Consider the following 23,490-nt stretch of genomic DNA (forward strand, 5'->3'; position numbering starts at 1 on the left):
ATTAGGCCTCCCCCTGCTTCCTTAAGCTGCTCCAGCATCATGAAGGATCCCTGAAATGCCAAAGTGGGTGTCGAAATATTATTATTCCAGCAGGTTACCTCTGTTGGTTCTCTTTCTGCCTGACCACGGGTGGACCAACAGCCCTGCGCTGACTGACAGAGGCTGTACTGGCAGTCACCAGTCGGAGCAAGAGCCCATATACAGCCACTATGGACAAGGGAGTTCTGATATGATTTCAGGGCTTCCTAAAGCTTTACTGTAGGGCAGAAAACTCTGGGAAGTAAAGAACTATAAACCTCTTTATCACCCCTCCCATCCCAGCTGCACTCTGCAAAACTACAGGAGAGGTAAAAATCTGCAATTTGAAATGACATCATTTGATTGCAGAGCATGAGAACAAATGGTTAAATCATTCTTTTCACTTAAAAGCTCCTTTCCCTTTAGTATTATTAATAACTTTCCCATGCAGGATTGCAATGTCTGATTGTTTATCTCATCTATATTAGTCTCTCCTGTTTTATTCATAACTGCATACAAACGAGAAAATGGATGCGTAATAATGGTTATGTATAACTGTGTTGTGAGCGATTCTCTATTGACAAGCTTGCAAATAATCTGCTTCTATTGTCTTCTTAAATTTTTGTTGTTACTGGATCCAAACTATGATTGCTTTGCTAAAAACAAGCGCCCCATGTGCTGCCACACCTGCTACTATCCCACTTGAAAAAAAAATCATCTTTATAACAAAACCAGAATACTATTTTCTGAATTTGCTTTATATCTGCTACATGTGCATGCTGTCACATGTTGTTTGCTGAAATCAAAGCATAGGAAAAGCCTTCTGCTGAAACTGTCCTGGCCACATTCCGGTTTCTGCCATCTGAGGCTCACGCCACAAGAAATCGCTTCTCTGCGAGCGGTCCCTTTGAAATCCAATTTATCCCCCACAGAGCAAGCCTTTTTCTGTGTGGAGTAAGTGCAGCAAAGGTTGTCATTTTAGGATGTCATGAGCTGGTTTTCCTGAAACTCCTTTTGCAGACCATGGTGTAGTTACAACCAATGCTGACAGCTTCCTCTTGCCCCCACCCCGAGTCTTTCTCATCCCCTCCCTGCAGCGGCAGACATGTTTGTTAGACTATTGCTGGAGTGCAGAATGGGACTCTGGCTTATAGGACTTGTCCCACTTGCTTAAACAGGACTCTACTTCCGTGACAAATGGTCTGAGGAACTCATTGCCTGACAGACCAGTCTCCAAATGCAGAGTGTGTGCGTGTGTGTACGTGTATGTGCATGCATGGGCATGCTGAAGGGAGAGGGGGGTTCCCAATGTGGTAACAAACCAGACTTTTGCCCTTTCTCTGACTCATACCAGTCTATCTTACACTTTCAAAAGCAAGACTTCTCCATTTTGGAAGAATATGCGGCTGACTTCTTCACCCCCACACTTTTTCAGGATAAAACACCCATCGGTACAACACTGCGGTTACTTTCCATGTCGTAATGCCGGGTTGAGAGAAAGGCTGCAGAGACCTGCAGAGCCCTCACCCCTGCCTCACCGCAGAGCGCCGCTTTACCAGTGGGCTGGATCAGTAAGACATTTCTGAGGCCAGGTCTGAGCCCCAGCTCAAGTCCAAACATGTCCTGTGGCAACACAACGTGAATGACAGCCTGCTCCCAAGGCTTCAGGGAAAAAAAACCTTAAGCCCAAGATATCCCTTGACAGGCACCAAAGGGCACCCACCCACCCTGCAGCGAGGGGGGCGAACCTCTTCTGTCTCCATCTTAATCCAGGTCGCCTGGACAAAGTATTTCCGAGAAGGCTGCCAGGATCACCACCGTAGCTTGAGGGATGCCCACTTGAAAATGTCACAGAACAAGGTGGGAACTCATCAGCAGGCCATGGGGTCCTGTGGGGAGCAGTGTGGAGATGCAGGGCCAGCTATGGACTCTCTGGGCCACATCTGCCTCCTGGAATAGCAACTTAATGTCGCTACAGCTCTAACTACACATTCAGAGCAAAAGCTGAAGAGAGCTAAAACTTTAATAAATGTTTTATGCATCCCACGGTAAGCTTTCCTCTGCAGAAACAAAAAATAAAGAAGCAAATCCTTGCTATGCGCCTTCAAATGCTTGCTAAAAAACAAAAATAATGTGGTATTTTAATAACATCAACCTACAGTAAAAATAAACCATATGTAGAATGGATAGTTGCTGTATTTTATGTATCGCAAACACTGCTCTTCAGCTAACAGGTGTGAGAAAGCTTATGCCCATCTAAGGCACATACACAGCTTTTCGGAAACAAATACCAGTTTCTCAACTGTTACTTTTTTATTAGGTCAATGCCAAACAGTGCAAAACCATAGCTAGAACAGACAGTGAAATAGGAAAAGAACAGACCTAACGCCTTTCTACACTGAAAGGCTTTAACAAGATGATACCGCATAAAAAGCTTACAACACTTTCACACTTTCCTGCATTTCCTTATTCTGTCAGGAATAATTTCCCAAACAGGAAAACAAAAAAATCCATGCTGTACATGTAGTGTATTTATTTTCATAAACAAATATATACTAATTCAGACTCCAAGACCAGAAAAAAAGTTTAAAAAATCAACAAATTCTAATTATTCTTCTTTGAACTCTTGAATCTTCCCACTTACCATAAAGAACACTCAGTAGCTTCCTTCAGAAAAAGCTGGGAAAAAGAGCATGTTGCAATAGTTGCAGGGGGTGTGTGTGTGTGTGTGTGGCACAGATAAAAGTCGTCGTATTTCTATTGCTTATTTCCATTATGACAGAACTCACAAAGTGTTAGGCTCTCTCCAAACCAATGGCGAGAAACAGTTCCTGCCAAAACAACATGAAAGAAATGTTGTAAAGGTTGCATTGTATTGCTTAAAAGTTAGGAAATATCAGAAGCTGGGTTGCCAGTACAACCTTAATTCAACTCTTCTGTGCATATTCATTATGATGCAGTCTTTAATTACACGATCACATACTCTTTTTCTTTATTTTCTCTCCCTAGGGCCTCTGCTTCATTTTAAGTATCAGATGGGCTGAATAAAGCAGTTGTTAAATGTTTACATTTATCTTCTCCAGCACTCTGCCGTTAAGGTATCAGTGAGTATCTTCCACTCTTGACCAGGCAAACTGCCTCCTCTGTGCCTGGAGCTGCAGAGGCAGGAGAAGACAGCTGGGACCTAGCCAGAGACAGCAAGAACAACTTCATAGATCCCAAAATGTACAGGTGCCAAAGAAGTTCAGAGCAAAATAGCAGACCAGTGAAACAGGCTGGCAGGAAGCTAAGGTACAAACCAGCAACAGGCTGAACTATAGCCAATTTCTCTGATGTTCTCCACTGCAGTCCTGTCAAGGACTTTCCCTGATCCCATGAGTTGTATGCCCAAGCCTTCATCATCACTAGGAGCCTGCATACTTGAAAGATGAGGATCTGTGGGAGCATTTCACAGGCAGGAAGCGGCACCAGCTCCTTTGCTATCCCACCATAGCACTGACATGGAAGCCGACTTGCCTAGTCTGGGAAAACAAGACGGTTCTCTGCATTAGCAGCTCCTCTCACCTTGTTCCCTCCCACAGCTAAGGATGAGCTCCTGCTGGCAGGCATCTTGCTGAGCCTCGAAGTTACTCTTGAACTGCTTGCTGGCTGCACAGTGACAACACCGAGGTAGTTCATTCCTCGCTGGTAGACCGAATCTTTATGCACAGCCATTTACCCTTTCCATAGACAATACCCTCTCTACACATGCTGTAACTGTTATGAATCAATAGGAACTACCAAAACTTCTTGATTGCTAAAGCTCTCTGAATTTATTGACTTTGCAGGAGATTTGAGGGAAACCCTTCGATGGTCTAGCAAGTTTTAAAATAAATAAATAAACAAATAAGTAACTTGAGGAAGTGCATGCTGCCACATTATGTTCTTAAAAGTACAATCCAAGGGGGATGACTCAAACCTGAGCTGAACAGCCTTGCTGTCCATAACAGTTACTATTATAGCAAGCTGAGGAGAGCTTTTTAAACCTCACACTTTGGAGTGCCGCTGCGTAAGACCACTAATCTACTTCGGAGGTCCTAAAACTGCTGCTGAGCATTTGAATCTGGATGGAACTAAGTAGTAGAGAAGAGAAACTGGCCCAGATAAAGTTCAGGTCCAAGCAGAGGTGGCAAACATTATGCCCTTTTTTGCTGAAGAATTTCCAGTTGTTATTTCGGTGTAACTGCGATGTTCTGAGAATGTCGATTTTGCATAAGTGATATTTTCCAGTAGGATGATGGACCTTGTTGTGAAGGGGGAGAGAAGCATCTGCCGCTTCAAGGTTTGAAAGAGAACAGCAAATTCCAACCTACGAACAGGGCAGAAATGGCACCTCTGGATATACCACACCTATGCTGTGGAAGCACTGAGAAGGGCTGGTGGGCACCTACGGAGCAGCAAGAGGAGGGGCCAGGTTGGCAGTTCCTCCCTTCTCCCAGGACAGAGGGACCGCTCATGATCACTAATGTAATATCCAGCGGTTAGTGGGGGAAATAGATTAGACCGTGTTCTAAACCCCACACCAACATTTGTAGTGTGCAGTACAGCTGTGAGTTTAAGCTCTCAGGATCATCTTTTGAACTTGTTTTGCAGATCTCCCTTGTGTATAGAGAGTCAGAACCCCTTGGGGATGAGAGCCTAAGATGGAAAAGATCCTGAGCACAAAGAAAAGACCAAAAGCTCTATTCAAGTACAACTCTTAACACCAGACAAGGAAGAATGGTGTACCTTCATCTTTTATTCAAATTATTTCACACGTGTATTTTTATGTATTTCATTACTGAATTATTTTTACTGAAAAAGAAATCTTAGGATTTAATTGTGTCTTCTTATTGTGCCTTTAATGGCCTGATTTCTGATCTTTTACTGGCAGAACTGTACATGCAAGTATCAGGCTGTATTTCGTTTGCAGCTTTGCATAGGGGCAGGGCATATACCCTAGGGGAAGAACGAGTTTTCTATCAAAGAAGCTACACACTATGTTTCTAACAAAAAAAAAAAAAAGGAAAAAAAAAAAAGGATTTCTGCAGCTTCTTTCATCTCCCCTTCGGTTTTGCAAAAAGGGACACAGATGGCATTGAGAGATCTTGTGGCTTTACACTCTTCTTGGTCATCAGTCCTGCCGTCCACCCAGGATTCTTGCCCTTTCACAGCTTGTGATAGAAAAGCTGGGGTAACTGCACAGTCCCAAGGGAGACCATGCCGTTGAGCTGTGTGCATGAGGTGCGTGGAGGACGGAGGTGCACCTCTGGGGTGTTGCGAGACACTGGAACAGGCTGCTCAGAGAAGTTGTGGATGCCCCATCCCTGGAAGTGTTTAAGGCCAGGATGGATGGGGCTCTGTGCAACCTGGTCTAGCGGGGGCTGGAACTAGATGATCTTTAAGGTCCCTTCTAACCTGAACCATTCTATGATTCTATGAAGCAGGGCTGAGGTTTGGCCGGTGGCCTGTGAGAAGACACTTCCCCTTGCTTGTCCTTCGCTTGCCTTGTGCCCAGGGGGTTGGTGGCAGCACTGAGCCAGGGCTTTCGCTCTGCGTGGAGGACCCTGCCTGGAGACCCCCCGGTGAACGTGGCCTTAAGACGAAGGGAAACAAACGTGAGGACAAAGCCATGCCCGGTCCCCCCGGGGTGCTGGGCACAGGGGTGGTCCCACCGGGGCTCCCAGAGAAGGCAAGAGGGGGAAAGCCACGTCACCTCCGGTGGCTACCGAGGATAAACAAACACTGGTCCTCGAGCACCCCTGCCGCGGCTGGCGTTACGTAGGGAGACATGTTCGAGCACGCCCCCCGCACACAGACAGACCGGGGGCTGAGCCGACGCCGCGCAACGAAACGGGAGCGAAAGAACTTCTGCCGCCCGCGCCATCTCGTTTCCCCCCCCCCCCGCCCCGGGCCCGGCGGACGGGCGGCCTCCCCCTCCCCCCTTCTTTTCCGCCCCCGCGCTGACGTGGCCCTGCTCTCCCCAGATACAGCGCACGGCCGCCGCTCCGCTCCCCAACCGCAGCGCGCCGCCGCTGCCCGCACGGCGGCCTCGCCCGGTTACGCGCCCCGCGCAGGGCAGCCCGGCCTCCGCACCCCTCCCCGCCCCCCCGCCTCAGCTCACGCCGGTGCGCGGATGGCGAGCGCCGCTCTCCCTCGGGCGGGACCTGCGCGAGGACGCGCCGCACAGAGCGCGCTCCCCGCAGCTCCGCGGCCACGCGCGCAACGCAACCCCTCGCGCCGAACCCCGCGCGCGCCCCTACTCTATTTGTTTACAGTCGATTACGTCACCCACCCCACCACCGCCACTCCCCCCTCCCCGTCACCGTCCGCCCGCCCCGCCTCCGCCGCGCGCCGTCACAATGGTGCGATCGCGCGATTGGCGGCGGCGCGCCCCCCCGGCGCCCTGACGCCACATCCGCCCCTCGGCGGCTTTAAGAAGCGGCGGCCGGCGGGCAGCTCTCTTCGCCCCTGGCAGCAGGAGATGCGGGGTGCGCTGCCGCGGCCGCCGCTGCTGCCGCCGCCGCCGCTGCTGCCGCCGCCCCCCACCTGCCGCAGGAAGAGGAGGCGGAGGCTGCCGCCCCCGGGATGTGATCTGGGCTCCGCCGCCCGCTCCTCTCCCAGTTAGAGCCGCCCCGCGCCCCGTCCCGTCTCCGCCGCCGCTCAGCCCCGCGCCCCGTCCCAGCGCCGGCCGCCCCGGAGAGCTGGCTGCCGCCCGCCGCCGCCTCCATGCATCCCGCCCTGTACACCCGGGCCAGCATGATACGCGAGATCGCCGCGGCCGTGGGCTTCATCTCCAAGTTCCTGCGGACCAAGGGGCTGATGAACGAGCGGCAGCTGCAGACCTTCAGCCAGAGCCTGCAGGAGCTGCTGGCAGGTGAGGGCGGCGCGGGTGCGGCCGGAGCCGCTCCCCCGCCCCAGCTCCGGCCGGGGAGCCGCGCTGTCCCCTCCGCCCCGGGGGTCTTCTGCCCGGGCCGGCGGGGCTGCCCGGCGGCGACAGCGCCGGAGGGGGGAGGGCGGAGAGCGGCCTCTCCGAAGGGCTGGAGCCGGTGCGGGGGGGGCGAGCGGGGCTCCGCGGGCGTGGATCGTCCCTTCTGGGGACCCCCCCACCCGTGCCGAGCCGGCTGCGGCGGGTGGGGGCGGCAGGAGCGGGCTGTAAACAAAAGGGGCTCGGGTATCGCGCAGGCAGCTCCCCCTCCGCCCCCCCCCCCCCCCCCCTTGGCTCCGCAAACAAAAGCTTTTGGAGCAGCCCAGACTTAGGCTCTGCTCCAGGGGCTCAAAACGCCCGGTTTCCCGAAGGAAAAACGCTCCGAAGTTGTTCTTTTCCTTTTTTTTTTTTTTTTTTCGGTAAAACTCAGCGGTGGACGATGAGTCTCCGTTCCCCTTTCTTCTGGAAACATCTCATAGCCACCCCCCAGCCCCGGTTAGGATCAAATACCGAGGGATTTCTTCGCTGCCCTGTGGGTTTTGTAATCCCGAGCCCGTGTCCCACCCCGTGTGCTTTGGTAGTGGCCACAAGTAGCCTCAGACTGATAGGGTTTTGGGTGGGATAGAACTCCTAAGGTAAGTGAAGTCATTGGTATCTCGCCCTGGAAAACAGGCTGGGAAGAGCAGTGGCGAAAGAGCTTGAGTCAGTCGGTAAACGCTGCCCAGCTCCTTCCCTAGTTATTTTTGGGTGTTCTTAGAATGTGAGGAGCTAAGCATGGGTGTGATCTCAAGAGGATGCTGGGAAGGAGCTTTTTTCCTTATTGGTTCTTGGAATTTTGAAGCCCTTGAGTTTTTCTGCTGTGTATGTAATCACTTTTGTATTTTCATATTTGTTTCTGTGAATGCCAGGAAGTTGCGTTTCACTCCTTTCAGATGGCAAACATTGTTCTCTGTATACGGTAGCACGGAGAAGTAACTTTATACATGAGTACTTCCCAAGGGACACTGCACTTATGTAAATCGTCGGCAAAAATAAAGGCTATAATGATTTTTCAGGTCACTTGATGCTAAAATCAGCTTTTCAACATCTTGAGGTGTGCAAGAGAATTTGGAAGAGAACAATGATCACTGTTGCATCTTTTTGAATACAGAATTAAGGAGGATAATCTTTTTTTTTATTATTTTTTATTTTATAGAACATTATAAACACCACTGGTTCCCAGAAAAGCCATGCAAGGGATCAGGTTACCGATGTATCCGGATCAACCATAAAATGGATCCTCTCATTGGACAGGCAGCACAGCGGATTGGATTGAGCAGTCAGGAACTGTTCCAGCTTCTTCCAAGCGAACTCACTCTATGGGTTGACCCGTATGAAGTGTCCTATCGTATTGGAGAGGATGGCTCAATCTGTGTGCTGTATGAAGCTGCACCAGCAGGAGGTAGCCAAAATAACACCAACATGCAAATGGTAGACAGCAGAATAAGCTGTAAGGAGGAACTTCTCTTGGGCAGAACTAGCCCTTCCAAAAGCTACAATATGATGACTGTATCAGGTTAAGATATAGTCTGTGGATGGATCACCTTAAGATGGATGGATAAATTTGGTTTTTACTTTGGGTGGGCACCTCTGGGGATGGATTATGGAATTTAAACCATGTCACAGCTGTGAAGATCTGGCACACGTTAGAGTGGTATACTTTAAAGTGACAGTGCCATAGTTTGGACAGTACCTTTCAGTGATTTAATAGCCTGTGAGTCAAAACGATTGCAACTTGCTAGGAAGTGAAGAAGATCTAGGAAGGGTCAGTTTCTCCAAGACATCTTACTTAATTTCTACACCAATTTTCAACCCCAATCTGTATTTATAAAGTGATTCTCTGCAGTAGGTCTTGCAGAGTAAATTTGCACTATTACATTTATTAATTGTTAGCATTTTTGGCAGCTCAGTAACAAGACTTACTGTTATGAACACCATAGTACTGGAAATTTTATTTTTCAGACTTTTACCTAGCACTTACAAATATGTATAAATGTACATAAGATAAATTAGTAAGTATGACCTGGGGAAATGGTCAGATCTTTACATTGGCCTCAAAAGTAGCAAGTGATCAGAATCTGCCATGGCAACAGGCTTTAAAAAGACCATATAAAGACACTGTCTGAACTGTGGTGTTAGCACCAGCCAGCTATCTGTACATTTGCTAGCTTGTAGTTTTCTAAGACTGAGTAAACTTCTTATTTTTAGAAAGTGGAGGTCTGGTTTGTAATTTCCTTGTTCTTAATTGGGTAAAAGTCTTTTCCACAAACCACCATCTATTTTGTGAACTTTGTTAGTCATCTTTTATTTGGTAAATTATGAACTGGTGTAAATTTGTACAGTTCATGTATATTGATTGTGGCAAAGTTGTACAGATTTCTATATTTTGGATGAGAAATTTTTCTTCTCTCTATAATAAATTGTTTCCTATCTTGGCATTTTAATTAATCTCTTGTCGTGATTACATAGGACCAGTTAAACTATTTTTGTCTCACAGTGGAAATGAAGTAGGTACTATAAAGGCTTAAGAACATCAGTGGCACCCTGATGCTAGGGAACATTTGGTGCAGACATGGATTAATGAAGACCTCGTATGTAAATGCTTGGGAAATTTAGGAAACACAGTGATGTACATGTCACTTTAAACCTTTTAAAAATCAGTCAATGCGGAAATAACTCCAGGGCCAATAATTCCAGGATATGAGGAAAAGGTACAGAAATAACATCCACCAAAGATGACTTGAATAAATCCAGAGGATTAAAGTTTACTTGGCTTCCTGATGAAGGATATAGCAAACCTAAATGTCCATTTTGACCTACTTGCTCACAAGTTCTCAATTCTTCCCTGATGGATGCCCTGCTCAATAAGAGTGTCTGGGACAAGTGTCCCATAGCCTTAGGAGCAGGTTAACCACTCTACAGAAAAGGTTGCTCGCCTTTTGCTTTCTTCAGATGCAAGACTTTCACTTTAGAAATCATTAAGATGGGATTCAACAAAAGGTATGTAGATCTTTTTTCCCAAACTTAAAAGGTTGGTTGAGGCGAAGTGAGAAGCCTGTACTTAAATGTGTATTCAAAGTTAATGAATGCTGTGGAGATGTGATTCCCTTAAGCACCACACTAATGTCATTTGTATACAGCACAGTGGTTAGTTACACTTGAGAGGAATTCCTTACCACTTTATTTGCACTTGTTAAAAGTGCTGGAGTAAAACTCAAGAACTTTCTGTTCCTTATCTCCAGTGTACTTTGTTCTGTGAGTGTTTAATAAAAGGCCTACCCAACTTGGTCACTTAAGTTATGAGAACTGCTGCTGTTTCTCTGGAGGAAAACAGTCTACTTGCCAGCTAAACTTGCTAGCTATGGATAGAATGGAGCTTCAGACTCACCATGCATCGTGGCAGCTGCTGCTCTGCTGTGAGCCTTTACAATGTGGCAATAATAATGTGTTTTTCCTTCAGTTAAAATCTTTGTCTTCTGATCTATAATATAACTGATTATATATAAGCAAAAAGTAAGACTGAACTGTTTAGCTTTTTATAGCAATTTCTTTTCCACTGTTTTGTTTTTTTTTTTGAAAGTTCAGCTTTACAAATACTATTTTTACCATGATCTGCATATGTATGTCAACATTCAGCACTTCAAAGCGTTGCTAGGGCTTCTCCAGTGCTGTGACTTTCTGGCACAGACTGGTGGAAGCGTAAGTGCTCCTGAAACAGTGAACTTTGAAGAGCTTGGTGAGTGTGTCTGGATCTGGCAATAATAGATCTATTACCAAAGCTTCAGAATGAGCTTGCTTTAAAGTACAGGTGTTACTCATGCGTAAAGTCAAAGTTTAGGTTCACATCTTGATATCTTAAAAATTCTACTACTTCTAAGATGCTTTTAAGTCATTGAGTCTGTAAGCAAGAGATTTATTCAAGAGTACTCAAAGACATTTCTGTTGCGTTACATGGCTGCAGACAGCATAATTATATCCACATAGAAAGAAAAACATTGAGCTTGGCTTCCTGAGCTGTGTGTGGTGGTGCTGCCTATGGTCTTTCCTGCTGCACAGTAAGAACAGCATCAGAAAGGGTAGCTGGTCCTTGACATGAGCTATGCACGTTATGAAAGCATCAGCTGTCAGTGCTTTCTTTTTGGTAAGTTAAGCATAGCTTTGCGAGGCAGCAAGTACTCCGTCTGTGAGGCTGGCATGTGACACTGAATCAAGAATGAGCCTGCTCCTTTAGATGGTTAACATTTTAGTCCTTTTACGGTGGGGTGCTTTCATTCCTGGTGTAATTTTTAACTGCAGCTGTAACTAGTAATTGGTACAACCTGCATCCTCAGAGTTGTTGGGATTTCTTCCAGTTGGAATTTAATACATACCCCACAGATAATGTGCCCTTGTCTGATTTTGCAAGTGCTTGGTGTAGTGTGGCAGCGGGGCGTAGGAAGGACCCCGGAGAGACACAGAGTGTGTCTGTAAGAGGAGGCTGTTGCCAATCCTGTGTTTTGGTGCAGGTAGAACAAACAGTGCGCTAAGCTAAATGCTTGTCACTTTTGAATTTCATTTAAGGTGCCATTATGAAACCAGCAAGGCTTTTATTTTAACGCAAACAATAGAGATGAGAGAGCACATTCAAGACCTGCTTGCCCAGTGTATGTTAGTTAAATTAGGTGGACTTCCCTTGTGAAGCACTGAATAATCCTGTTGTTCTGTTGGTGTTCTGACGGCAGGCTCAGCTGTATGCAGCTTTTATGTTCCACCTCTTCTTAGACTGACTGGTCTGCTAAGACTTGTTGACCATTCAGTGAATGTCTTTTAAAAAGTGTACAATTGCCTTCTATTTTATGCCAGGTGAGCAAATGTTTCTTTTTCTCACAGCGTGTTCCCCAACAGTGCTATGTGTGGTATCAGATCCTATGTACTCAAGTTTACTTTTGTATTTCATGTTAGGTAACAATCCTCCTATAGAGAGTTCTATTATAGGTATCCTGTAGGAATCTCTGTTCTTCTGTTCTCCTTGCAGTTCTGTGTTTTTTCCCTGCTTATTCTGGAGATGTACATCTGGCTTAAGCAGTCATTCAGGCTGTGATCTTTTTCTTCCTGTACATCTAGAGTCATTCTTAGGTCTGAATAGAGATGTAAAAGCTTTCATTTAATTACTAATAATGCTGATTTTAATTTTTTTATTTATATATAAATTTTTAATTTTCTGCTGACTGCAAAGATTTTCTGGTAGATCTGTATGACAGGCCTTGTTGTGCCACAGGGTTTTCTTATTATTGGTTTGTTCTATCAGTCTACATGAGAATTTTGGAAATAACCTATGTGAGGCACTCTTCAATGCCATCACCAGCTTCTACTTTTGTTGTCTTTCGTATTGAATCAGTTCATAGGATAAAAAAGTCTAAAAAGAGTCATCTTGGATCAGAAGATCAAGTTGTGCTGCGTCATGTCATAGCTAGCGATGACAATTCTGAAGGCTAAATATTGTTAAGGCTGTATGCTCTCAACTGCCTTCCAGTTAAATGGGTAAAAGAGTAGCTTGAGAGATGATTTAGAAGCAGGGGGAACTGTACTGCAGCAGTAGGACCTTACAAAACAGTTTACTGATGTGCAAACCATAAAGAATCCAGTTAATGCTCCTGGAGTGGTTGGTTCGTGCTGATGCTTGTAAACATTTCTGTCACCAAATTAAGCAGATGTCACTGAACATGAACACTAAATCCGCATAAGGTGTCCTTCTAATTAACCTTGCTTACTTATGCTGGGAGAATATGACCTCTTGTTATTGTGCAGGTCAGTAATGAGTAAAATGAAGAACATTGCTGCTTTTCTTTTTTGTGTATCTATGTAAAGCTTATTTCTGAATTTCCATAAATCAAGTAGCACTCTACATTTTCCAAAGTTTCCCCTACTTGATGCCATCATTTTTAGGGAAAATAGTTTATATTGGCAAAAGCTGCCACTTGACTGAAGAACGTTAAAGCTGTTTTTAGTTTAGAGTGAAACATGTATAGACTAGAGATAAATAGCTCTCCTAAAAAGGAATGTATATTTACACATTCTTGGTGTAATAGCAGAGGTTATTTTTACATGTTTCAGATTTACATTCCAATGTGGCATAAAGTGAACATTGTGAAGCAGGATGTTAATTCAGTGGCTTTCAAGGGTTGGTAGAGCAAGCTGGGCTTAGACAGTAAATGCTGTATTAATCGTTAGCAGTGACAATTTCATCAACATAGGAATTGCAGGGTATAATTAACATCAGTTGCTTTGACACTATGCTCTTAATGTATGGTTTCAACCTTTCTTTCAGTAGCAGTTGGAGAATGCACTGTGACAAATTATTGCTGATACAAAGTAGGTCAACAGTAAAATGGCTGACTTACCGTAATTGAACAGATCTAGATTATTGTAACTTAATGTCCGGTGGAATTTTCTTAGTGGCCACGTCTTCTGTGCCCTTGTGTTGCTCAAGCCCGAACCTTGTATACAGCTTTTCCTAATGCCTTATTTCCTAACCATTTGATATTTTTGTCTAAACAAGGAGAACATTTCCTCCCAGCTGCTGGGAAAGAAATCCAGACGGGCAGTAAGGCTGCATGCGTGACAGCAGGGATTTGCCCTTGTAGTATTGCAATTCTGCGACTGCAAAGCTGGCAAGGAGAAATCACTCGCAACTAAGGAAAGCAAGTAAAATGCCGCATCTTCAAGTTTTGATTTTTTTCTCCACTGAAAATGACCCATGACAACACACGAGGAAGGGAAACAGGACTGTGACCATACTGGATGAGAAAAATCCCAGGCTGAGGGAATGTCGAGTATGTTTTTGCAGAGAGAAGTGTTTTTACCTTGCTGTTCCTGTGATCAGCGGCTCAGCATCTCATGGCTTGCAACAACCTTTTAAAGTTTTCTTGAGAGATGTGGCTTTATTTGATGCATTTACCTCATGGATGTCAGGAAATGGCCTCTAGCTTTGCAGTTTCTCTGGGGCATTGTAAAATCCAGCTTGATTGTTTTATGTGCTGATTATATAACTGAATAAAATGATAAACAAATGCATCTGTTAGCACTGTAAGGACACAAGGGAGGAGAACTTCAGCGTTCTTGGAGCAGCCTTGCATATATGCAAGGAGCTGCAGTCTCTGAAATGCCCAGGGGCACGGCTGGGGATGCTGCCCAGCTTTCGTGGTTGGGTTCCAGACAGCAACGCCTACCTAAAGGGCTATAACATGGAGATAAGACACTGTCTGAAAAATACGCCATAATTTCAGAGAGTTAGTTAGTTAGACTTAACTGAAAAGTAAAATTACTGAAAATTGTTTCTGTTTTACCTCAAACCAGGACACTTGGGTACAGCCTCTAACTCCAAGACGGTCTTAAAAGACACATTTCTAGTACCAATGCTATCATCTGCTGACATTGGCCGCAATTAAGAAATCCCAGCAGTGTGCTCTTGCTGTTCTGTGTTCTATAAAATTCAATTATTATTGCCTTTTTAACCTAAGAACAAGTACAGAATTGCTGTCTTTGGAGTTCTGCTGGCCACAGGTTAATTAACGAGTTTCTTGTACTTTAAGAAGAATATTGAAGACAGCATTCCTTCTACGCATGGAAGTTTAAACCAAGTTTTATTTATATGCACATATACACAGGGGTACATATGTAAATTTTTCCTATAAATATATATACACACACACTTAATTATTAGTGTCTTTTTTAGTGGGTCATCCTGAAGTCCCTGCTTGCTGTGATTTAATTCACGGGTCACTGCAGGTTTTCTGAAGATTGTGAATTCACACAGACAGGGAAAAATTATCCTCATTCACTTTTTATACCTTAACACATTGGTATTAACAGGTACATATATTCAATTTTTTTCTCTTTTCATTTTCAGCTGTGAAAATTTCATTTTCATGTGAATTTGCAGCTCAACTCAATTTGCTAGTCAGTTGAGCAGATTTTCAAGATTTCCTGTAGAGTTTTAAAGCAAATTGTAGTTGACTAGAGGAATGTTTGCAACATTTTAATCAATTTAATACCAGGCTGAAATGAAATAAGGCTAAGATGCTTTTAGAATCTTAATTGTATATTCATGATAATACTTTGTAATGCAAGAGGGAGATTTCTTTGGTTTCTGGTAAGCAGTTGTCTGAACAATCAGCAAAAGGTCCATTTTGGTTGAGCCTAGCACCCCTCCCTAGTAGGGTGCACCAGAACCTACCGTGTAGGTAGGTTTGATAGTGTGTAAATTAGCAATTTGTTTACAAGTGTGAAAGGTTCTATATCATAACTGCACAATAACATCAAGCTGCCCAGGTGGTACAGCTAATGCTAGAAAGTTACACTGGTGATAATAACCAACCTTTGCAATTCCATCTCTAAATTTAGCTTGTATTATAATATTCTCTTTTTTTTAATCCTTAACTGCTTGCTTCCTTTGTTATTTACAGCCTATTGTCTAACTCCCCAGCTTGCAGTCAGCGTAAGGTCGTTCTGTTTGTAGCCTTCAGATCGGTGGGGAAAAAATAAGGCAGTGGAAATGTCAGTATCAGTCTGAATCATGATGACATTAAAGCAAATGATAAATTTAGTGTCGTGTTTGCAAAGGATCTGTTTCTGTGTGAGGAAGGTACCAGACTATATTTTGATGATATTTATCATACTTTGTTGTTTGGATATATTTAACAGGGGTGAGGCTTTTCTAATGTAACTGAGAAGAACCATGTTGCAAATATGTAAGTACTTTTAAGAAGGACAGCTGAACAAATATATCTGCTTGATTGTTTATCCAAATGTGCCTGTGACTATCTTCGACGCTTGTTGCTTGCAGAATTGACAAGTCCTGCATCATGAACAGCAGAACGCTGACTCTGAGTACTGAAAGTGATAGTTTCCACAATTATTCAGTTGAAAAATATGTGCATGTCATTCAAATCTGAAATCACTATTCATAGAGTTACTGAAGTCAATTCCAAGCCAAGCCGCAGGTGTACAAAATGTCTCCTGAATTATCAAACTGAGGTAACCCCCATGACTAATTCTGCAGTACAAATATGTTGATTTCTTTTTCTTGCCCCTTCTTGGTGCACCCTCCTATCTACAGGAGCATCCCTTTGCAAGCAGTTTACAATCAATAAAAGGAAGATCTGAGTTCCAATGTGATCTGCACTTTTAAAATCTAAGACCCAGCCTTTGCACATTGCTAATTTTACCATTATGAGTACCATAAAGCCTTTTGACTTATTAATGGGAATACGTCATATGCCCTTCAGTATTTTATGAGATCAAGTATGTGGCAAAAGCTTTCTCAGCGAGGCAGAAATGTGTTTTTTATTATTTCCATAGGCACTGGAAGGCACATTAAAATCTTTATTATTGGCTGAAAAGAAACTTTCCTCTTTATTACTGTATAACAGAGATAGTGAATAGGCTGAAAAGAGAATGCTGCACACCTACCGCATCATGATCTCATTCTCAACATGATTGCCTCGGTGCTTGCCAGTTCCAATGTTCATGAGTCACACTCCAGTATGTGATTTACTTAAAAGCAATAAATGTCAGCACTTTTATTTACAATCTGCCTTTGAAGATTTGGAAGTCATAACTTCAACGCATTTTTTAATACGACTGTGAAGGCTAGGAACTAGCTTTACCTTTTTCTTTTAAATGAAAGGTGAAAGCTTTGACTGATGTATTGCTGGGTCTGACCTAGCTGCAGCAGGTTAAGATGTGCAACTATCCAAACCCACTCCTTCCTCCACTTTGCCAGAAATTACCATCCTGGTAGGTGGGGCAGCAGAAACGGCTGTTCTGATTCTTGCTCAAAAAATTAGCTGAAGTCATTTAAGTTGGTATATTTGTGTCACGTCAGACCACAATACCTGAGACAGCGTGGGAGCCCCGATGCTGCTGTCACGTCTGCTGGCAACCTCTGGCAGATGGCGGGGGGTGTTGGAGATGTGGGGAGCTCAACGCCTGTGCACAGGAGCCCAGCAGCCTGCCGTTGTCACCTGGCTGCAAGAGCCGGGGTGTGCGAAGCAAACACACACGTGCTGCCATTGCCATTTCAGGAAGGGGTCATGTATGACCCGTGGGGGAGGGAAGGGAGTAGAGAGGGCACAAAACCAGACAAATAATCCATATGGTGAGTCAGTGGGAAAGAACTGAATGTAATTCCAGCCTAATAATGACTCATAGTCCCATTGTTTATAGTTCTTGAGAGAGTGTCTGATCACATGGGCTGTAATGTACACATTTATGTGCTGTCCTTGAGGACAAACGACGGAATTTACAGGGAAAAAAACCCCAAGTTTACCTCTTTCTTGTGTATATTTGAAACTTTCCATTTATTCTGAATCTCGTTGCCCCAGGCTTCTGTGCTTGTAAGCCTGGCAAATTTTGCTTGTGAACTAAGCGTGTTCGCTAGAAACCTTACAAGCATTGTACAGCTGCTTTTAAGACACCTACAGGAATGTGGAGCGCTGCTCTGCAGTGTTGATGGTGCACGCTCGTTAGGTAGCAGAGCAGCGGTACTTTGGGAAACTGACTTTGCACATTCAGAACTCGGTGGATAATCCCATCCTTCATCGTCATAGTCCTTGAGTTTGGTATGTGTTCGACTGCATCCACTGTTACTATATATTGCTCAAGTCCAAGATAAAGGGCAGTGCTGATTTGCTGGAATTGGGTTCTCAAGTGATTATTTTCTCTGCAGCCTGCTTTCCAGATGTAGCTGTAGGAGTGTGGATCCAGCCCGGGCTGCTCATAACATAAGGTCAGCAGCCAGGAGAGCTGCAGTGATGTAGAAGGCAGTTATGCTCTTGGTGGTGGTTGTGTAATATACCCTGCAAAAAGGCATTTTGGGCTAATTATTTCTAAAGAAAGAACCCTTTTCAGTGGAAATTTTTCAGGGAGCGGTAGTTGTGGTTGGTTGGTTGTTCCTGTGGTGGGTCTGCACACTGCCTTACTTTCTCGAGAACGGTCAGGTTACTTAAAAATGTTTAACAGTTCAGTTACTTACACGCTGCATGTACCTAGAGGTACATTCATGCAAATATGCAAGAAGCTAAATTATTGCTATGAAAGAAGAGCTTGGAGTGGCATGAAATGTGTGACAAGGTTCCGTAAATACCTTGGTATGGTTAAACAATTATTACATAATATTGGTGCAAAAAGTGGTGGACACAACGAAAGGCAAGAAAGCACTGTGTCCTTCTCCCTGGAAACATGGGGAGAAATCTTATATTTAGGCTTTTTGTCTGAAGTTCTGCCCTTTGGAGAAATGACAATGAGAGGTAGGAACTTAAGAAAACGGAAGGTGGAAAGGCAAATGAAAGTCTGAAGTTAGGGCACGTTAAATCTCATTACAAAATGCTCAAGCCATGAACGAATGTCCTTTTCTGAATTAAATGTGACATGGGTGTCATCACTTTGAGTTGAAATTAATTTGGTTGATTTTTATCGGGAGTTGGAGAGACTGATGCACAGGTGGATGCTTTAAGAGAGGCTTGTCACCTCCTTTACGAGTGCCCTGCATCCAGATGAGAATGCCTCTGTGTGGCCTATTGCTTCTCTCTGCCAATATTAACTCTCTCCAGCCATCTCCATGCCTGAGTCTGAGACCTCATCCCTAGGCTCGCCTGATGGTCGATGAAGAGAAACAGACCCTTCGTGGGAAAATCCTCAAAGTGGTTTCCGTGTCCTAGGCTAGAAGGGACACATTCTAGAATAAGGACTAGGTTCTCTTCTTCCTATAAAGAGAGTGAGAGCTTGCTCAGATACCACTGACTCCATCTAGTTAGATGAGTTTCACCTTCTCCTTCTGAACGGTCCTACATGTGATTGATTAATGTGCTGTAACTTGCAGTACATTGATTAGATACCTGCTTGATTGTTTAGATGCTATTTTATTAACTCCTAATGCCACAAATGAAGAATAGCTTACTCTGCTGACACATTTATTTTGAAATTCACTGGAATTGCAGTACCTTAGAGGAAATAATTAGCAATATGTTTCCTGAATGTCGGGAATGTGTACTTGAGTAGTTGGAACGATAGAAATTTATTTCTGAGAAGTTGCAGGGTTTGGCTTGCTCCGTGGCAGCTTCCTGTGCTCTGTGCCCATGGGCATACACACTTCTCCCCAGGGAATTTTGTACTATGTGCTAATTTATATGTATTATTCTCTTGATGTAAAAAAGAAATAAGTATTTACTTCAGTCCTCATCTCATGCTTCTCTTAGTTTTCAAAAGTGAGTTCCTAAACACAAGAGGCCAAATTCTGCTGTTTAGTGTCAAAGTAAAATGGCTCATTTGAAATCATTGGTTTCCTTTGGATTGACGTCAATGTACTTGCTAATCAAGTTAAGCTTGCTAAACATAAAACTGGACGTTTTAAGTACAGCTTCCTTGAGAAAAGAGTGCTGTAACAGGACCTAAACACACTCATGTGGGTTTTTCTGTATTAGCTACGCTGAGTTTACATGTAAAACACACTGGAATAGTTTGGTTTTGTTCCAGCTGCCAGGCAGCCGCCCCACATTGTGTGAGAACCCTGATGGACTCCTGCTCTGGGGCGGTAGCTGTTAGGGGTGTAGCTCTGCTGGATGAATTACACCCCCAGCTCAGTCGTGCAGGGTTTAAACAGGAGTATCAGGCTGGCAATAAACGGTTTGAGGAATCACAGGTAGGACAGCGTCTCTGCTTTTTTCAGGTGACACTGAAGGCCCAGAGGAATAGAAAAGCTACCAAAGCACAAGGGATGTACTCTCCCTGCATCCTGGGAAGTGCCAGATGAAGGGAATCTCTGCCAGTTTAACATGACTCTTTCTGAGTCAAACCTCACAGGGTGATAGATGCTGCCCAGATAATCTGCAGTCTTGCAAAGGTGCATGCGCCATTTAAATATTTTTTCCAGTACTATTGCTAGGTTCTTGGGAGATCTTAAGGGACTAACAGTGACATTACTTTTATCTAGTAGATAGAGATTACATTCTTGTTTACTTTTTGTAACCCACTGGTGAATGTGTCAACAGCTAACCACAAGAAGCCAGAATAAGATTAAAACTGATTTTTCTTACATAGTTCCAGATCATTGCTATGGATAGCAATATGCTATGTTGCTCATAGCAATATGCAATATTGCTATGTCTTCTCAGACATCTATTTTTGCACAAGAAGGGTACGCTGCTGGGGCTTTAGCTTTGGGGCTTTTTGGCTTTTAAAGCTTTGGGGCTTTAAAATCCAGGAGGGCAGCTGGGGAGCCAGGGCAACTATTAACATCTTCGCTATGAAATGGTGATATAAGTTTTGGAAGCAACAGGGGCTGCCCACGTGTTCTCTTTCTTTAAGAGGCTACTAACGCTCTCCTAAAGTGCTTGTTTCCTTTTTGCTCCATGAAACCAGGAGGACAGTCATATTGAATCGGCATCTTGTGAAACAGGACTGTCTCATGGCACGGAAGATGCTTACTCATGACAGAAAAGGGTAGCCAGGGTCACTAAAGGAGCAGAGAGCAATAGATAGACTCTTAGAGGTGTCCCTGTTTTAGGTGGTGCACTGAACTCCACCTTATCTTTCATTTAATGTGTTGTAAATAAGGCTGCCTCCTACTGCTGTTTATCTGTCCAACTAACACTTCTAAGTGATGGTGAAAAGGACCAGGCACTGAGCTCATCTTCAGAGCAGCACACAAGCCCATCGACTTCCATTGTTTCTTGTAAGTTTTTCACTTGTATTTTGTTTAAATGGTACAAGGAAGTCTGTTTGTTTTTATCTTGCGCTGTGCATTTTATTGCACAACGATGTTTAAACATCACCTTTCAGCTGAATGTTTGGATATTCAGTGACTGCACAAAGCCCCACAATATCATACTTTTTGCATGATGATCCATTAATATGGTCATGGAGTGAATTTATCTCACTTGTAAATTAATACACTTAGAAATGAAGAATCGTGGGTTATTTTAATTTGCTTTGGGTTTTTTTTTCAAAGTTAGTTGCTATTCAGTCTTGCCTCGCTGTGTGTACTTGTGAATGCTAATGGGTCGTTTTAGTTAAACCCACTAAAAACTTTCTCAGTTGACTAATGTCATTCAGATTATAGAACAGATTATTGCTATTTTGGATTAGAGGGAAAGATGCTATTGATTGCTGGAAGTGAATTTCCTCTGTGCATATGGCAATATGGGAGTGAGTTGTGGTTTACCTCTTTTAGATTGAGTCCGCTCTTGCTCTCAACAAAGAACATTCCCAGGCTCTGCTTGATTTTGGAGAGAAGAGGATTTGTCCCTTGGTGCTCTAACATACAGAGCTTTCATTTGTTTGGATATTTTTTCCAGTCATAATAGCTTTGTTAAGAACTGCGTAATGTATCATAGAACACAATAAATGAAGTAGAACTGGCTGTTCTCAGAAAGTTCGTCAATGGAGACTCATCACTGAATGGAAATATTTCCAGTCAAGTTCTGCAGGGACTAGCACTGTAAAAGCACTATTAAGGATTTTCATTAGTGTTTTGAAAATTCGTATAAAACCTCTGCTCCTAAAATACCTATATGCCACAGTTTGGAGGAGCATAAACCAAAGACAATAAAGTGCTGATACCGAGTATATTGCTTGATAAGCAGTCCATTGATGATATATTTGATGTTATATTTGACCTTATTGAAACATATTCAAAGTCATTCATTCACTTAGGAGTAAGAAATACAGGTCCTCTGTCTATGCAATGGGAAACTGTCCAGTGGCTGCAATGAATTTGCAGCTCAGCAGATCAGGAAGAGTAGCAGCTAACACCACAATGTTAGGGCAGAAAGGGAGACCCTTGGGTGTATAACAATTAGGGGAAGGAAAGGTGTGATTTTACTTTGAAATGTGGCATTACGGATGCTAGGAAACTGCTTATCATGTTGGTGTCAATGTTGGTGTAAGGACTTCAGAAACTGGGGAGAGGGCAGAGCAGTGCCACCAGAATGACATCGTGGCTGAAAGAGTTCCTGGCAGTTGGACCTTAGCTCTCTGTCCTGGTTTAGCATATCAAAAGGACAGGACTGAGAAGCCATTTAACAGCCTGAAAGAACCTTCCCAACATCAAATACTGGGTGACCAAGAATCCTACAGCCTTAAGGAGAAGGAGCGAATGAGAAGTTTGGGAAATACCTGAATCCAGGCATTTTTTTGGAAGTAGATCACAAAGAGGGTTTGATCCTTTGAACAGCCCACTAAAGGAACCAGGGGCCCCATTTCCTTATGTCTGCAAATCAAGATCATGTGACTTTCTGGAAGATATATTTAAGTTAAATATGAATTAGTATGTTTGTTACTAGAAAAACTGGAGGAAATGTGGAGGCCTGTGATATAAGAGAGGTTGAAACGGTTAATAAAATCTTAGCTCATGAGCCCTTTTTTGTTGTCCTTAAGCTCTGAGTTTACAAAAATGTAAGCTTCTATATTTTGGTCGTTTTCTCCCTTTCCCCTGCATTCTCTGAGAAGTAACTGGCCATACCATGCTGTCTTGGTAGTCATTCTTTGTATATGGGTCTGAGGTTCATTAAAGGTGTGCAGATTTTTTGTACCTTCTTCCCAAGCTGTGTCTTATGCAGCTGTCCCAACAAAAAACAAACAAACAAACAAAAAAAACCCCACCACAACCCCAAAAAACCCTGAAACAAAACCAAACCCATCTTAAATATTTTATAAGAGTATTTAGGGATTAGCCTTTTCTTAGAGAGGAAGAACCCTCTTTCCATTAACATCAATGACAAATATACATTTAGAGACACTTCCTTTGTTTTCAAGGATCACTAAGTTGTTTTCAGCTCTGGTTCTTTAAAAAAGTTGCATGATTAAACTATACATGCCTATAAACTACACCTTTTAAAATACTCGGTGGTACTCCACTTTTCTGAGTGCAGTCAACCCTTCTGTTACTATGGAAGTGAAGGAATGTAAGAAAACTTCGGCTCTGGGCAGTCATAGGGTAGTATACAGATAGTACTGTGAAAATGAAGTCTTCTGTATGGTCACCTGAGCTGGTATAGAAAGCCTGGAGGAAGGGGAGAGGTGCTCAAAGAAATCTGAAAGGCAAAGGTGCTTTTCCTGCTTATTTGATACTCATTTTTCAAATTGTTACCTTTCAAAAAGAACATTTTCGTTGCTTTGATGCCTGAATTTGGCTTAGGTTATGTAATCATTTTGAGCTCGCAGTTCAGTGAGGGAAATACAAAAGGGGAACAAAAACATGCTCAGAATTTATATAGGAAAAGTGACTGAATGTCTACAAGGGACAGTTGTTTCAGTGCATGTTTAAATACATATTAGAGACCCAAATGAATCTCACAAGTGCAGAGCATCAGTTGCCACGTCATAGTGGCAAATTAGTTACCCGCATCAGATTCCTTGTGGCTTTTGTCCTTCTCTGTGTTAAGTACATTATTTCAGAATGGATCACAGCATTGAAAGACAGAAGCTTGATTGATCTTGTCTTTTATTTT

General features: G+C 43.6%; 1 protein-coding gene across 3 annotated transcripts; it reads left to right on the forward strand.

Moving 5' to 3' along the window:
• The first annotated feature begins 3,720 nt into the window (after positions 1-3,720).
• On the forward strand, positions 3,721-9,440 carry BTG1 (BTG anti-proliferation factor 1). 3 transcript variants are annotated; one of them, XM_074167312.1, is made up of 3 exons: positions 3,721-3,739; positions 6,788-6,913; positions 8,160-9,440. In XM_074167312.1, the coding sequence occupies exons 1-3, from the start codon at positions 3,721-3,723 to the stop codon at positions 8,522-8,524; spliced, it is 510 nt and encodes a 169-aa protein (XP_074023413.1). In that variant the 3' UTR covers positions 8,525-9,440. The 3 variants fall into 3 exon arrangements, with proteins under 3 accessions (XP_074023413.1, XP_074023421.1, XP_074023406.1); XM_074167320.1 differs by lacking the exon at positions 3,721-3,739 and adding an exon at positions 4,451-4,469 and having other exon boundaries at positions 6,785-6,913; XM_074167305.1 differs by lacking the exon at positions 3,721-3,739 and having other exon boundaries at positions 6,499-6,913.
• The last annotated feature ends 14,050 nt before the right edge of the window (positions 9,441-23,490 follow it).

Source organism: Numenius arquata, chromosome 2, assembly GCF_964106895.1.
Source record: "Numenius arquata chromosome 2, bNumArq3.hap1.1, whole genome shotgun sequence".
Lineage (NCBI taxonomy): Eukaryota > Metazoa > Chordata > Aves > Charadriiformes > Scolopacidae > Numenius > Numenius arquata.